The sequence below is a fragment of the Dendronephthya gigantea genome, unplaced genomic scaffold (assembly GCF_004324835.1).
Source record: "Dendronephthya gigantea isolate DGI-Jeju-01 unplaced genomic scaffold, DenGig_1.0 000010F, whole genome shotgun sequence".
Taxonomy (NCBI): Eukaryota; Metazoa; Cnidaria; class Anthozoa; order Malacalcyonacea; family Nephtheidae; genus Dendronephthya; species Dendronephthya gigantea.
Genome location: NW_021163020.1, coordinates 2,708,298 through 2,720,035, shown reverse-complemented (window position 1 = coordinate 2,720,035; position 11,738 = coordinate 2,708,298). Strand labels below are relative to the sequence as shown.

The window sequence follows — 11,738 nt, the reverse complement described above, 5'->3', positions numbered from 1 at the left end:
TGGGAAGCTGCTGACTTTCCGTTCAATCAATTCCGTTAGAAAGCTTGTTATTTTTCCATTTTAGAGCGTCGCTGGTCGGGATGACGCCGGTTCATGCCGCCATTCAACAGAACCATATCAAATGCGTAGGTTTGCTCCTGCAGTACGGCAGTGACTTGCACAGCACCTTCGCCGAGTATCCGACCGTCGTCGCGTTTGCACGTTACCATGGAAACTCGGAGATATTGCGATTGCTGCACGCCTTCATGGTCGATAGAGGATTGGGCCATCATCAACCAGCACAGAATTACAACGCTATAGTTATGGTAAGCTTTTGATGGAGGTTCTATTGAGTCGATCTTACAACTGTATCATTGGAAAATGACCCCAAATCGGGGTTTGCATTGTAAAACAATAGTGCAACGGTAAAACATCGATCTACAATATTCCTAGAACTCATGTGCATCAGCGTCGTGCATTAATGTAACAGAAGAAAATATGGGCGATTCAATGTTTGGCATACCAATCATCAACCTTGATGACATAAAGAAACCCGAGCACAAGCAATCTTTCAATGGTCCATTCTTTTCGTACGTTGATGGAATGTGGGGTGGTAGCCTTGTCACCTTGAAATTTGCTCCGGATTTTAGTCAAGATGAGTTCTTTCACTTTAGATTGAGGAAGGAGATCAATTTGCTTCGGTGAGAGCTGCGATTAGGAGATTGTTTTAGGTACAACGAGGAGCCATGCTTTGTCACAAAGTTACCCGCGAAGAACTCTCTCAAACGTGTAGTCTAGTGTTAGGCCATAGTCTTTAGTGTAGGTTTACGTCTTGTGTTGGTATAGTAGTCCAGTGTAGTTAGCAGTCAAGTGTTATTACGGTCTGGCTCAGATGATAGATAATCTTATGTATGTAGTAACATGAACCAAGTTTTCGTCTTTCAGGCAATTACGTCATTTTCGATTTCCGGTCGCCATGGCAATATGTCTAGATCCCTTCTGCCTGATAATGGAAAGGTTTTATCATACCACGTTGTCTTTCTATCTTCGCGATCCAAACATGGATATGGAGAAAGATCTTGAATGTCATTTAATGAGGATCATACGAATCATACTGGATGTTGCTCAAGCTTTGTCACATCTTCATCGTAAGAACTGGATCCATTGCCACGTTTCTTCGCGAAGTATTCTAGGTTAGTTTGCAATCGCAAAGTCGCGATTTAATCGTTGTTACCATGAAAATATTTGGCAAGAACCTGCCAGATATATTTCTTGAGACCGAGTTTCGACCCTTAGAAAGACAATATCTCTGACCAACTAATCACAAAACCTGTTCATATAGGGTAGGTGCTTACCCTTATGACCATCCCATACAACCAATTGCTATCTCACCAACTTCATCTTTGCCTCCATCATTTTCCAACACTTACGGTTTTAGTTTGTGATGGCCCCAGAGCAAAACTAGGCAGTTTAGAGTTTTGCGAAAGGCCTGGTGCAGCTATTGAGTTTATGGAGTGTTTCCAAGAGGAACTACCGTGGTTGGCCCCTGAATTACTGGCTGTTGGTGAAGCTCGTTTTCCCGCTGATATTTATAGGTAGGTTACCGCTCTACCCATATTATCAAGCTGGCTGACTTTATTTATATAACTTTCTGTCATTCTGTTTTAGTTTAGCTGCAACTTTCTGGGAGTGTTTAACCCGTAGTGTGCCTTGGTCATGGCTATCCGAAAAACAAATTCCCGCGCACCGTCAATTGCCCATACTCCTGTGCTGGCCTAGCTTGATAAAGCACCTCGTAGCCCAGTGTTTAGATGAAGCGGACAGGCGTCCGACCGCCGACGTCGTTTGCCGAAAGCTTGGCGAGTTCGCGAGGCTTGGAATTTGGTTAGACCGATATCAGCTGGATGATATATTCAAGCGTTGGTTGGCTGAACACCGTAAGAATCCAAGCGAGATGTTGTCTAGTAGGTTAGTATGGATAATGTTACGTGGTTAGTGCATGCACTGACCAATGCCAAGTGATTAAACTTCTTTCCAGAGGTTTAATTTCCTCTCGCAAAAGCTTAACCCGAGACATTCAATTGTAGAACTTCGGCGTCGTCTCGGAGCGATATCGTTACGATAGCTCTGGGGGAAAAGTATTCGTCGTCTGTCCAGGGCAGTCGAACCAGTGAGGAGTATAAAGGTATGCTTTTGTTTGCTGTGGTTTATCGCGACGTAAACGGTTAGACAACGTCGGAGGATCTTATATTTGATATCCTGTTCATTTACAGAACGTGCTTATAATCAAACCAGGCGTCGTTCAGTACTTGCAGGTTGGTGACAGTCTTCCACTATCACTCTCTAAACCAAACCTTTTAAACAAAACCAAAACACTACTATCAGTTGCAAATAAGAATCATCAGCTGCAACAAATATCGCCGTTTTATTTCAGAAACGGGAAAACCGAAATTCCGTCGTCGGTCTGCTGTCGTTACCACTTTAGTGGAAGAAGCTCTCACGACCATAGCACAGGTTGGACGACCAATCCGTGACGTTAGAGAAGCGGATATCTATAAGTTTGGCTTCAAGCTGGCGAGAGAGATCGCCGAATTGAGAGGCATCTGTCAAATCGCCATACAAAGACAAAGAAAGGCTTGGGCAAAAGTCGCGATGGCCACGCGGGACTTGGAAGAAGACATGTTTGATAGTCTCGCGGGATACGAGGAGGTCACGTTCCGCCGTAAACATGCCCACGCAGGTACACATGCTTGTCTTGTTGTAAGTTGTAACAATCCGCGAACAAAGCGATTACAAGTCTGCAAAGTGATTGCAAGCTTAGACTGGTTCTCTGCTCCAGCTTAGGCAATAAGCTTCACGGCTTACCAATAATCACACTCCATTATCGCAGTCCTGTCTCTCGTTTTACGGGTTCACAGGCTAATATCAAGTTCCCTTGCGCCCAATGCATTGCCCCTCCACCACACCGGTTCGGGAGCGCTCATGATTGAAAATTATCCATATTTTCATGCAGCGAACCTAAAGAAACATCATCAAGAAAAAGAGGAGGAAAAGTTGAAGGAATCTTTGGATAGAAAGAAGTCTTTAATCAAAAAACACAAAAGAAAGAATTGGGCGTGTTATACCATTTTACTTTTTGAACTTTATGGTATATTAAGAAGACGGGATACGATTGTTGGTAAGCACTCAATATTATATCAATTAAGCTAATGCGATTGGTAAAAGAATCTTCAGAAAGCACATTACAGTCGAATAATCAATGAAGTTCACAGGTGCGAAATCTGTTTTAGATAATGGTGAGGAAGACATCGAACAAGAAGTTCTGAATCAGTCTATTGCTCGGATCAGTTCACAAATGACAAGATTAAGTAATATTGTCGTTGATACTATGGACGACAACGTTTCTGGAAAGTTTAGTCTCTTTCCTATTGACGTGACGCAACTTGCTCGACAAAGTGATGATAGTGTGAAAGAAGTGATAACGAGTGTTTACGATCACGATGATTTACACGACCATGTGTGTGACCCGACATCTTCCAATGATGGACCGACTGATCCCGAGAATGCTCCGACAGACCTTGAGAATGCTCCGACAGACTATGAGAATGCTCCGACAGACCCTGAGGATGTACCGACAGACCCTGAGAATGCGCCGACTCACCATGAGAATGTTCCGACAGACCCTGAGAACGTACCGACGAACCCCAAGAATGTTCCGACAGACACCGAAAATGTACCGGCAGACCCCGAGAATATTCCGACGTATCCTGACGATACTCCGGCAGATGATTGTGTTGAAACCACTGATACCAAAAAAGAGCCAGCAAGTACCGAAGTCGAGCAAAATGACGTCGAAGTTGGAACAACAAGTGAGGATTATACGGCGACTGGTGCCGATGAATCGCTAAGTGCTTATAACTCGGCGAGAAATAAAGATTACAATCCCCCCAGTCCCGACGGCAGTGCGACTTTTCTCGACGATACCCCGGCTGAAACGAGCACTCCACGAATGAAAAGCAAAACCAGAAGAATAAGGAATATCCTCAAACGAAGAAAGACGAAAAAGCAAGGACGGAAAGGAAAATATATGGAAAGCTCTGTTTAATTAAAATTTAATTTTCATTTTATTACGTTTAGATGACATTTATGGCTTTATTATAGCTTTATCTCGTTAGTAAATAGTAATATATCTTAATGTACAAATGGCGTTTTATCCTGAAAGGTAATTATTATATAAATTTGTGTTTCACATTTCTATTTACAATATTTCTGTTAGTTGTTAAGTTTCAGGTCAGTCATAACAATGAAGATATATTTAACATTGTCTTTGTTAGATTTCCGCTAGGTGCAACAAGAGATAAACACTGGCTAGAATCTAAGTACAGTATAAATGGTGTTTTGCATCTCACTCAGTTGTCATGTACTTGATGTCAGTAGATGCAAAAACTTTCTTGTTTTATCCAGGTTAGAAAATGGTTGCTGAAGGGAACTTGAAGTATAAATTAATTGGGTTCTATTGCTTTGGGTCCTAAGCTGAACGAGATTTGTCACAGAGTTCTACTATAGGTAGTACCTATGGTAGTACAGTATCATGCGTCACCATCAGTAACAGAGAAGAGCTGCCCTGTGACGGGGCATAGAGTTTTATGGCGAGCACAGTGTATATGCGTGACAATGTTGTTTGGATATCTTGCAATGTTACTGTCATGGAAGGGTCGACGACAAACGCGACAACATCTGAAGGAAAAGATAAGTTGAAAATGTTAAACTTATGCCCTGATGCTACTGTGATATGTGTCATTCGTATAAAAACTCACGTTTCCTCGGTGATCGTGACTGGTTTAGTTGTATATGATATGTAACCTTTTTTCATCTATATAACAGTAAATATGATACGAAGTTATGTTTAAAATTATGAGTTTCCCACCATCTATCACTTTGACCACCACTCATGATCATCATCATCCCTAATACGACCATCACTCATCCCCTTGTGATCTTCACTTCGCTAAGGTGCATGATCATAAATCTACATGAACATCCTACATGAACATCACTCGCTCACTTAATATCACCATACATCAGCAAATGTACCTTTATATTTTCAGCCCTCATTAAGTTCTTCTTCAACTTCGTATTTCGGCTGGTGTGTAAACTCTCCCGGGACAAGCCAATCAGAAAAGGTGAGATTAACCTGACCGACCATTCTTCTGGGATTATCTCCATAACCTGTATAAACAAACCCCGTTTAATTATTATCAACTGTTCATTTTCTTTGGAAAAAGCCAAGACTATATAACAATGGCTAGTGTGCTATGTTAACGCTTATTCTATCACCATAAGACTTCTCACGTGCGCCTGAAGCAAAACGTCTGCGGATGTCTTCAAAAAAAACGTGAAAAAAAATGCGACAGACACAGACCTTGACCGGATCAAAATCTTGAATATGAGAATTTAGCAGGGATACGGCAGCCACAACCATGTCGTTTGTTTGTCTCCTGGAAATACACGAAATTATTAAACGAAATTCTCATGTGTGCGGTACAATACAAGCGACTCTCGAACCTACCCTTCCGACTGTAGGTATACCGAAAGCAATAAATAAAACAGTTTTTTTCGGTAGCTGGTTTCACGATTCTGTAGTTGAAAAAACAAAACAAAAACAATTAGAAATATCTGTGCGCGACATGTTCTTCGGTTGCAAATATTTTGACAGCATACCCGTGTAAATTCAAGTTGAGTTCTGAGTGTACCTTTGAGTAAAATTCACAGTGAGCTATTGCCCCGTCAAAATCTGTTAGTTGGTAAACGAAAATTTTCAAGGCTTTCTCGTGGTGCTCCAGCTAAATAAAGAAAGAATTCCCTTCTAACTTATCATAGCTGAAAATATTGTATAGAATTGAAAAATTTGGAAGATTAAAACATGCAATTCCTAGTTCACGTATATATCACCTACCCTGCCATACAACATGGCTGTTTCTAGATCCAGTCCACTATCTTCGGGAATTTTTGATAACAACAGCGAGGCGTTATAAAGTGAGGAGAATTTCAACATGGATTGCAAGGACGCTCTAAAATGTTAAGGTAAGGACGTTTGTTTATGTTGTAATCTAAATATACTGTCCACATGCACCACTCTATGATTATCATTATGACAGGTCACTATTATCACAACCAAACTTGACCATATTAAATCGTCACCATAGTATACCTTGCATTTTTGACGACCTCTTTCGAAGACTTTGGATCTTTCCTCAGATTCTGAACTTGATCCAAATAAAATATCGCCAGTCTACTATGATACTTCTCTTTCTGAAAAAAAGAACGTTGTATCTTTTATATTTTCGCTAAAGTGAAGTAACATAATCATTATTTACTACGGATGTAATGCACATTTCAAAAGATATTTATTGTATTATTTAAATATATTGTACAACATCTCCAATATAACTTACTTCTATCTTTTTTTGAATCACTAAGAATTCCAAATATTTTTGCAATGCAATAGGAAATTTACTAAAATATTCTAAAATATAATCTGGTTGTAGTTTATCAGTTGCCTCGTCTGATGTACTTTCGCTGAATATCTATGAAAATAAATTTAAGACCGTAGTTAGTGCTGTGGATTAATACTATATCTAAATTACTGGGGGTTTTACCGCGCATTACTGGACCCCGAGGCGGGAAAATTTAGAATTGAGATATATCCATGCAGTATTAAGAGGGTCTTTAATATTAATTTAATATTTTCTCACCCTGACAGCTAATGCTTGATCTTTTTCCATTATCCATGGAACGTATCGCCATATCAACTCCTCGCTCTTTACACTAGGACCACAAACCAACGAATCAGAGGTAAGAATATTAAACTTGTATTAATCACGTAAACAACGTTTCAGTTTGTAGTTGTTACAATGTTGTCATATCATTAAAACAAGCATCGCTCACTCGCCTTGATAAAATGTTAATGAAACAAAACTGGTATATATAGCTTCCTGTACATTTGATCACCATGTTGATTATCACTAGCTTTACCTTGTCAGGCATTTGATAATATGATCGATGCCAGTGAAATTTGTGTCCTCCAAATCTTCGTCCACTATTCTACAAGGAAATAGTTCGCATAACAGAAAGTATTGAACTTCGAGCAATATAGTCAACAATCGCTTAATCGTTTTTTTTTACCTTTTCCATGTGTCTAGAGCTTTGGCAGGCTCGTTCCATGATTTATAAAACAACGCCAGACTATGGTATCGCTAGGGTGAAAGAAAATTGTCAACTAAAGTTTCATAATGGAACCACTGTTCAACCTGTTGGGATGAAAGTCAACGTGGATTGAATGTTCTTACTTTGTAAGTACAGACATGCTTCAAAAACACAAATTAACTTTATTTTGTACTTTTTCAAGACAAAAGATACCTTATGTTTCTTCAACCAATCAACGCACTCCTCGTACGCGCATGCGTTATTGCTACATATCAAATCTTCAAGGATAGGCGAGTTTTCCTCGGCGTAAAGTTTTAACAATGCAGTGTCTATATCCTGGCACGGACGAAAACACACTTTTTAAATATTTGCAATGTATATGGCCATCTTCATTCATGTGTTTCTGACATCCTCTACAGATATACTTACATCTTTAAGCATTTTGTAAACGGTATCCTGGCCTTTACTTTGTTCCTGAAAGAAAATACCACGTTTTGAAATACAGCAACGTCTATAAATCAACATCCATCCAACCAATTGCGTACAAACTTACTAAATATTCCAACACATAGATTTTGACACTTTTTCCCGCTTCGTGATCGCTTTTCACTAGCTGTCTGATACTCTCAATTCCAGGCACTTCGGATTTAAAGCGGGAACTTTTCGACAACAGCTCAGGAAAGATTCCAATGAGCTGGGGAAAAAAGAACAGGAATGTTTGTCTCGATGAAAACAGAATGCATGTAAGTACAGTCACGTTCTTAAATGTCCAGTTTTGCTTGTATTTGCAGTAACTACCGCGGTACGTGTCCCAAACTATAGGGACCTTAAGATACGCCAAATCTAGAACGCGGACGTGAAATAGCTAATACTGTCTTCATTTCCACAGTTTCACAACAGGAATAAAAATTATGCACTCTTTTTGGTAAAAACAGAGCTGTATGTAAAACTAATTAAAACTGGGTTTCTAACAACTCCGGCTGATTTCATGTCAGTCCGCGTCGTAGATTTGGTGTATCTTAAGCCGGATCTCTACTATCAATTCGACAACGACATTTTATGCGTGTGGCTAACCTCTCGTATGTCCACGTTACCCTGATGCATCATCTCAGAGGCTTGTCTGTATTTCCCATCGGCCAAATAGAGAAAGCCCGCTTGCTGTTGAACCCGAGTCAGCAGTTGTTTGTCTCTGTTGCTTCCGAGTTCAGTCTGTATCGCAACTTTTGCTAATTCTAATGCCTCTTCAATTTTCCTCGATTCCATCAACATGTTGATCTACATTCGTCGTGAATACGAATGAATGGGACAATGATTGTCGTAAATAAATCATTGCATTCTTTCTCTGAACTCAGAAGTTTTTTATTTAAAGTTTCATTCTACCTGGCGTTTAAAAGGCACTTGAACCAAACAAAAAACTGCCCTTCGTGAACAGACAAACACTTTGTTTTCGACACTGCATGTTAGACATCCTGCCTGGAAGGATTAGTTTATACGCATTTTATCTTTAAAATGAATTTGGAATTGCACAAACTGATGTCTGCATAATGTGACGATTATTTACTCAAACGTGTTCATTGTCATACCTGAAATGGTATCAGCTGTTTTATAGAATTTTGATCCGATTCTAAAATGCTAAATAAATACGACGATCGTATTAAATCATTTTTACGTATTTAAATTAGGCGTTTTTGTAGCATGGGCCTGTTCAAACGTTATACTTTTCATGTGCGGAACTTAATCTTAATGAGCTAAGTTCATTTGGGTTCCATTAATTTGCATTCGTTGTTGGTATACAACTTTTATTTCCAATTATACATATAGCTATATGTCGTTTACTTTTTTCTCGGGAGACGTACCTATATACGGTAATACTACCCCGGCCAACTGCCACTACATACGGGAAGGAATACCCCAGGGAAATCAGACCGTCGGTCCAGCTGAGCGGAGGTCTCAAAGAAGTGCCGTGTGATGTCACAAACATTCCTAAGGTGTCCGTAGGACCGCTGAGAAGAAATTCTTCCTGTAATGAAACGAAAAATTCGTCGTAAAATTCATCATGAAACGGCTCTCGTGCACTCTTCTTACAACATAAATAATATCCCAATTCCCGTGCACTTTCTAAACGCACGATTCTGTTTTGTTTGACATATTCGTCTACATAGTTGTTCTAGATAGTTTGTCGTTTGTTTATACTCAGAATAATGATTTGTCAGACGAATCATCCGTCTCTGGTATTAATCGTGCCATTGTTACTGTACACTCTAAACTTCTAAAAATGCATGGATTTCCATTTTCAACCTTACCACCGCAATCCGGTTGATGATCGGTCTGGTATTTTGTGGTTCGTAGCTGATCAACTCTTGAACCTGGACATAAAAACATCGTAAGATTTAGAGATATTCACGCCGTCACACCGAGCCATATTCCATCAGCAAGTGGTATAGCTTTTTGCCGCGTGAAGACCTCTTACCTTTCCCGATGAAATATCCACATTACAATATACACTGGATAGCGCAACGCATACGGTGCTACCATCAAAGTTCTAAAGCGAAATATCGCAGTCATCAGAGCAAGAAATGTCTGTTTCCACTCTACTTATACTCTAGCAAATATCCTACCAGATGTATGGGTGATTCTGACACAGAAATTTCTCGTGATGGATAAACATTGTCTTCTGTAATCATGACGATATGTATTACTTTCTTTTTTGTTCCGACACACACCTGGGGGAGGATTGTTTTATTATCAACGATCTCGACTTTTTTCAGGGAGATGTATTAAATTTAAATGCACAAATACACTATATCTTTCAGTGTTTGGACTTGAGTTATTCGAGGGGTTTACCTCTACAGCAAACGGATCGAAAGTTGCTGGATTATCGTTGCGTGCTATACAGGTTGCCTAAAAAAAACATAGTAGTTTATTGAAAATTTCGAAAAAGTTTAACAGTTATCATTGCTTGAGTGTTTCTTTACCCCTTTTAGTTTATCTTTGAATCCGGAAATGATCATCTAAAATAAATTAAAAATTAGAATGAAACTGAGATAACCTTGCCATTTTTATTAAACTTCTAATTTTTTCAAACTTATCATCCATTTTTTGTCTTAACATGATAATTGCTATGAATTGTTTTCTGAGCCTCTGACCTCCAAGCCCACCATGCTGAGAAGAAGTAGGACACCTAAAAGATAATGAGTCTGAATGTTGTTATACCCACCACAATGGTCTAATCACAGAAGAAGGTCCTTTATAGAAAAAATTAAATACCATCACAAAGCACAATGAGCCGATTTATTGCAGCTGCTGTGAGTAGCTGTTGCACTGGCTTCCTCTAAAATATGAAAACAAATATCTTTACTGCGCCCTTTTTTCTTTGGCTGGTGAGTGTTGTGAGAATATTGATGGAAAGTGTTCGGTGTTCCTCTATTAGACCATTGTCTATGCTCAAGATCAATTTACCATTCCAAGTTGTTTGTATCCCTGAAGGCTGTATTGAAACACAGCTTTTCCCGAAGGAGAGACATCTTCGGCAACAATGTAGTGGATTATCAAACTGGAAAATATATAGTCAGCTTGTGTGTATATGTGCATAAATTTACCCCTTCCAATAACATACATAACAAATTCTTGTATGTTTGCATGGTGACTTTAATAATTAAATTAATTTAGGTAGGTAGACCATGTAAGTATTATTACGTGGTGTACCTACAACAGGCTGCAAGTTAATTTAACATACATAACCATCATCACCATTGTTTAGGTAATGTCTATCATGTAGGTACAGTATGCAAGGAATGGGATGGAAAGGCTATATGAAATGGTGGGCCATAAATGTTTGGTTGTTCTTACCAGTCTCCTGTTCCAACAAATAAGTTTTGAGCTGCACAGTCCAAACACTGAACCTGGAATTATTCATTAATTTATCAATTGAGCTAATACTACAGAATACTACATCGTGCCAACAATTTTTCACATATATGGTGAGATGGGTAATATGTTAACATTAGTGGAATTAAGTTTTTCTAACAATGGCCAGTTTAAAACTTGGTCTCACATGACACAGAATCGAATTATATTTCAACATAATTTCAAACCATATCTGCTAATACGTCTATTAAACAATATTATTCTAACTTGTTGGTAATAAACATTTAATGACTTTACTCTGACCAAAGTGCAGACAAGTCTAACCTGCCATTCTACATACCTCTGCTTCAACAAAGGTTAATGCTATTCAAAATATGAATCAGGAAATCTATATGTGCAACTTTAATAAATTCCGATCACTTCTAAGTTCAACTCTTGACCATAAATATTAAATACCATCATTATTCCATAAAACCATATAGAAATCCTACCCGACCTACCGTAGTCTTAGGCTTGTCGCCCGTTATTTGAACCCGATCTATCACAGGAACCAACTCAAACGCGGTAAAACTCATTTTCACAGTGCGATCGTCTTTCTATTTCATGTTTTCATCAGTTCCAACCAAAAATATATCACTTCCACTCTTCCACCATTTCACGCCCACGGTGAGTACAATCAGCAGTCT

General features: G+C 39.1%; 2 protein-coding genes and 1 long non-coding RNA gene across 3 annotated transcripts; 2 read left to right on the top strand and 1 right to left on the bottom strand.

Annotated features, from left to right (window-relative positions):
* Positions 1-39: 39 nt before the first annotated feature.
* On the top strand, positions 40-4,084 carry LOC114517957. Its single transcript, XM_028537810.1, has 9 exons — positions 40-305; positions 433-1,172; positions 1,418-1,574; positions 1,648-1,947; positions 2,067-2,164; positions 2,253-2,294; positions 2,414-2,719; positions 2,993-3,157; positions 3,270-4,084. Exons 2-9 carry the CDS (start codon positions 956-958, stop codon positions 4,082-4,084), a joined length of 2,100 nt encoding a protein of 699 aa, XP_028393611.1. The 5' UTR covers positions 40-305; positions 433-955.
* A 41-nt stretch (positions 4,085-4,125) lies between these two features.
* LOC114517902 (transforming growth factor-beta receptor-associated protein 1 homolog) lies at positions 4,126-11,676 on the bottom strand. Its single transcript, XM_028537751.1, has 29 exons — positions 11,553-11,676; positions 11,035-11,087; positions 10,645-10,738; positions 10,453-10,516; positions 10,332-10,366; positions 10,161-10,196; positions 10,030-10,086; positions 9,804-9,908; positions 9,656-9,727; positions 9,489-9,551; positions 9,042-9,205; positions 8,769-8,817; positions 8,566-8,658; positions 8,260-8,460; positions 7,739-7,879; positions 7,615-7,659; positions 7,399-7,521; positions 7,165-7,235; positions 7,015-7,083; positions 6,735-6,807; positions 6,435-6,566; positions 6,191-6,291; positions 5,936-6,050; positions 5,733-5,822; positions 5,549-5,616; positions 5,402-5,477; positions 5,074-5,208; positions 4,797-4,852; positions 4,126-4,716 (listed from the first exon to the last, which is right to left on the bottom strand). The coding sequence occupies exons 1-29, from the start codon at positions 11,625-11,627 to the stop codon at positions 4,569-4,571; spliced, it is 2,604 nt and encodes an 867-aa protein (XP_028393552.1). The 5' UTR covers positions 11,628-11,676; the 3' UTR covers positions 4,126-4,568.
* LOC114517912 lies at positions 6,746-8,252 on the top strand. Its single transcript, XR_003686444.1, has 3 exons — positions 6,746-6,834; positions 7,182-7,331; positions 7,822-8,252. It is a non-coding gene; the product is annotated as an uncharacterized LOC114517912 (long non-coding RNA).
* Positions 11,677-11,738: the final 62 nt, after the last annotated feature.

Excerpts from the sequence above, each read along its gene's own strand:
- LOC114517957 (XM_028537810.1), top strand. The coding sequence starts at position 956 with ATGGCAATATGTCTAGATCCCTTCTGCCTGATAATGGAAAGGTTTTAT. Across the intron at positions 1,173-1,417 it reads TTCTTCGCGAAGTATTCTAG|TTTGTGATGGCCCCAGAGCA; the intron begins GTTAGTTTGCAA and ends TTACGGTTTTAG. Across the intron at positions 1,948-2,066 it reads AGCGAGATGTTGTCTAGTAG|AACTTCGGCGTCGTCTCGGA; the intron begins GTTAGTATGGAT and ends ATTCAATTGTAG.
- LOC114517902 (XM_028537751.1), bottom strand. The coding sequence starts at position 11,627 with ATGAGTTTTACCGCGTTTGAGTTGGTTCCTGTGATAGATCGGGTTCAA. Across the intron at positions 8,818-9,041 it reads GGTAGTATTACCGTATATAG|CATTTTAGAATCGGATCAAA; the intron begins GTACGTCTCCCG and ends GTATTTATTTAG. Across the intron at positions 6,292-6,434 it reads TGATTCAAAAAAAGATAGAA|AAAGAGAAGTATCATAGTAG; the intron begins GTAAGTTATATT and ends TCTTTTTTTCAG.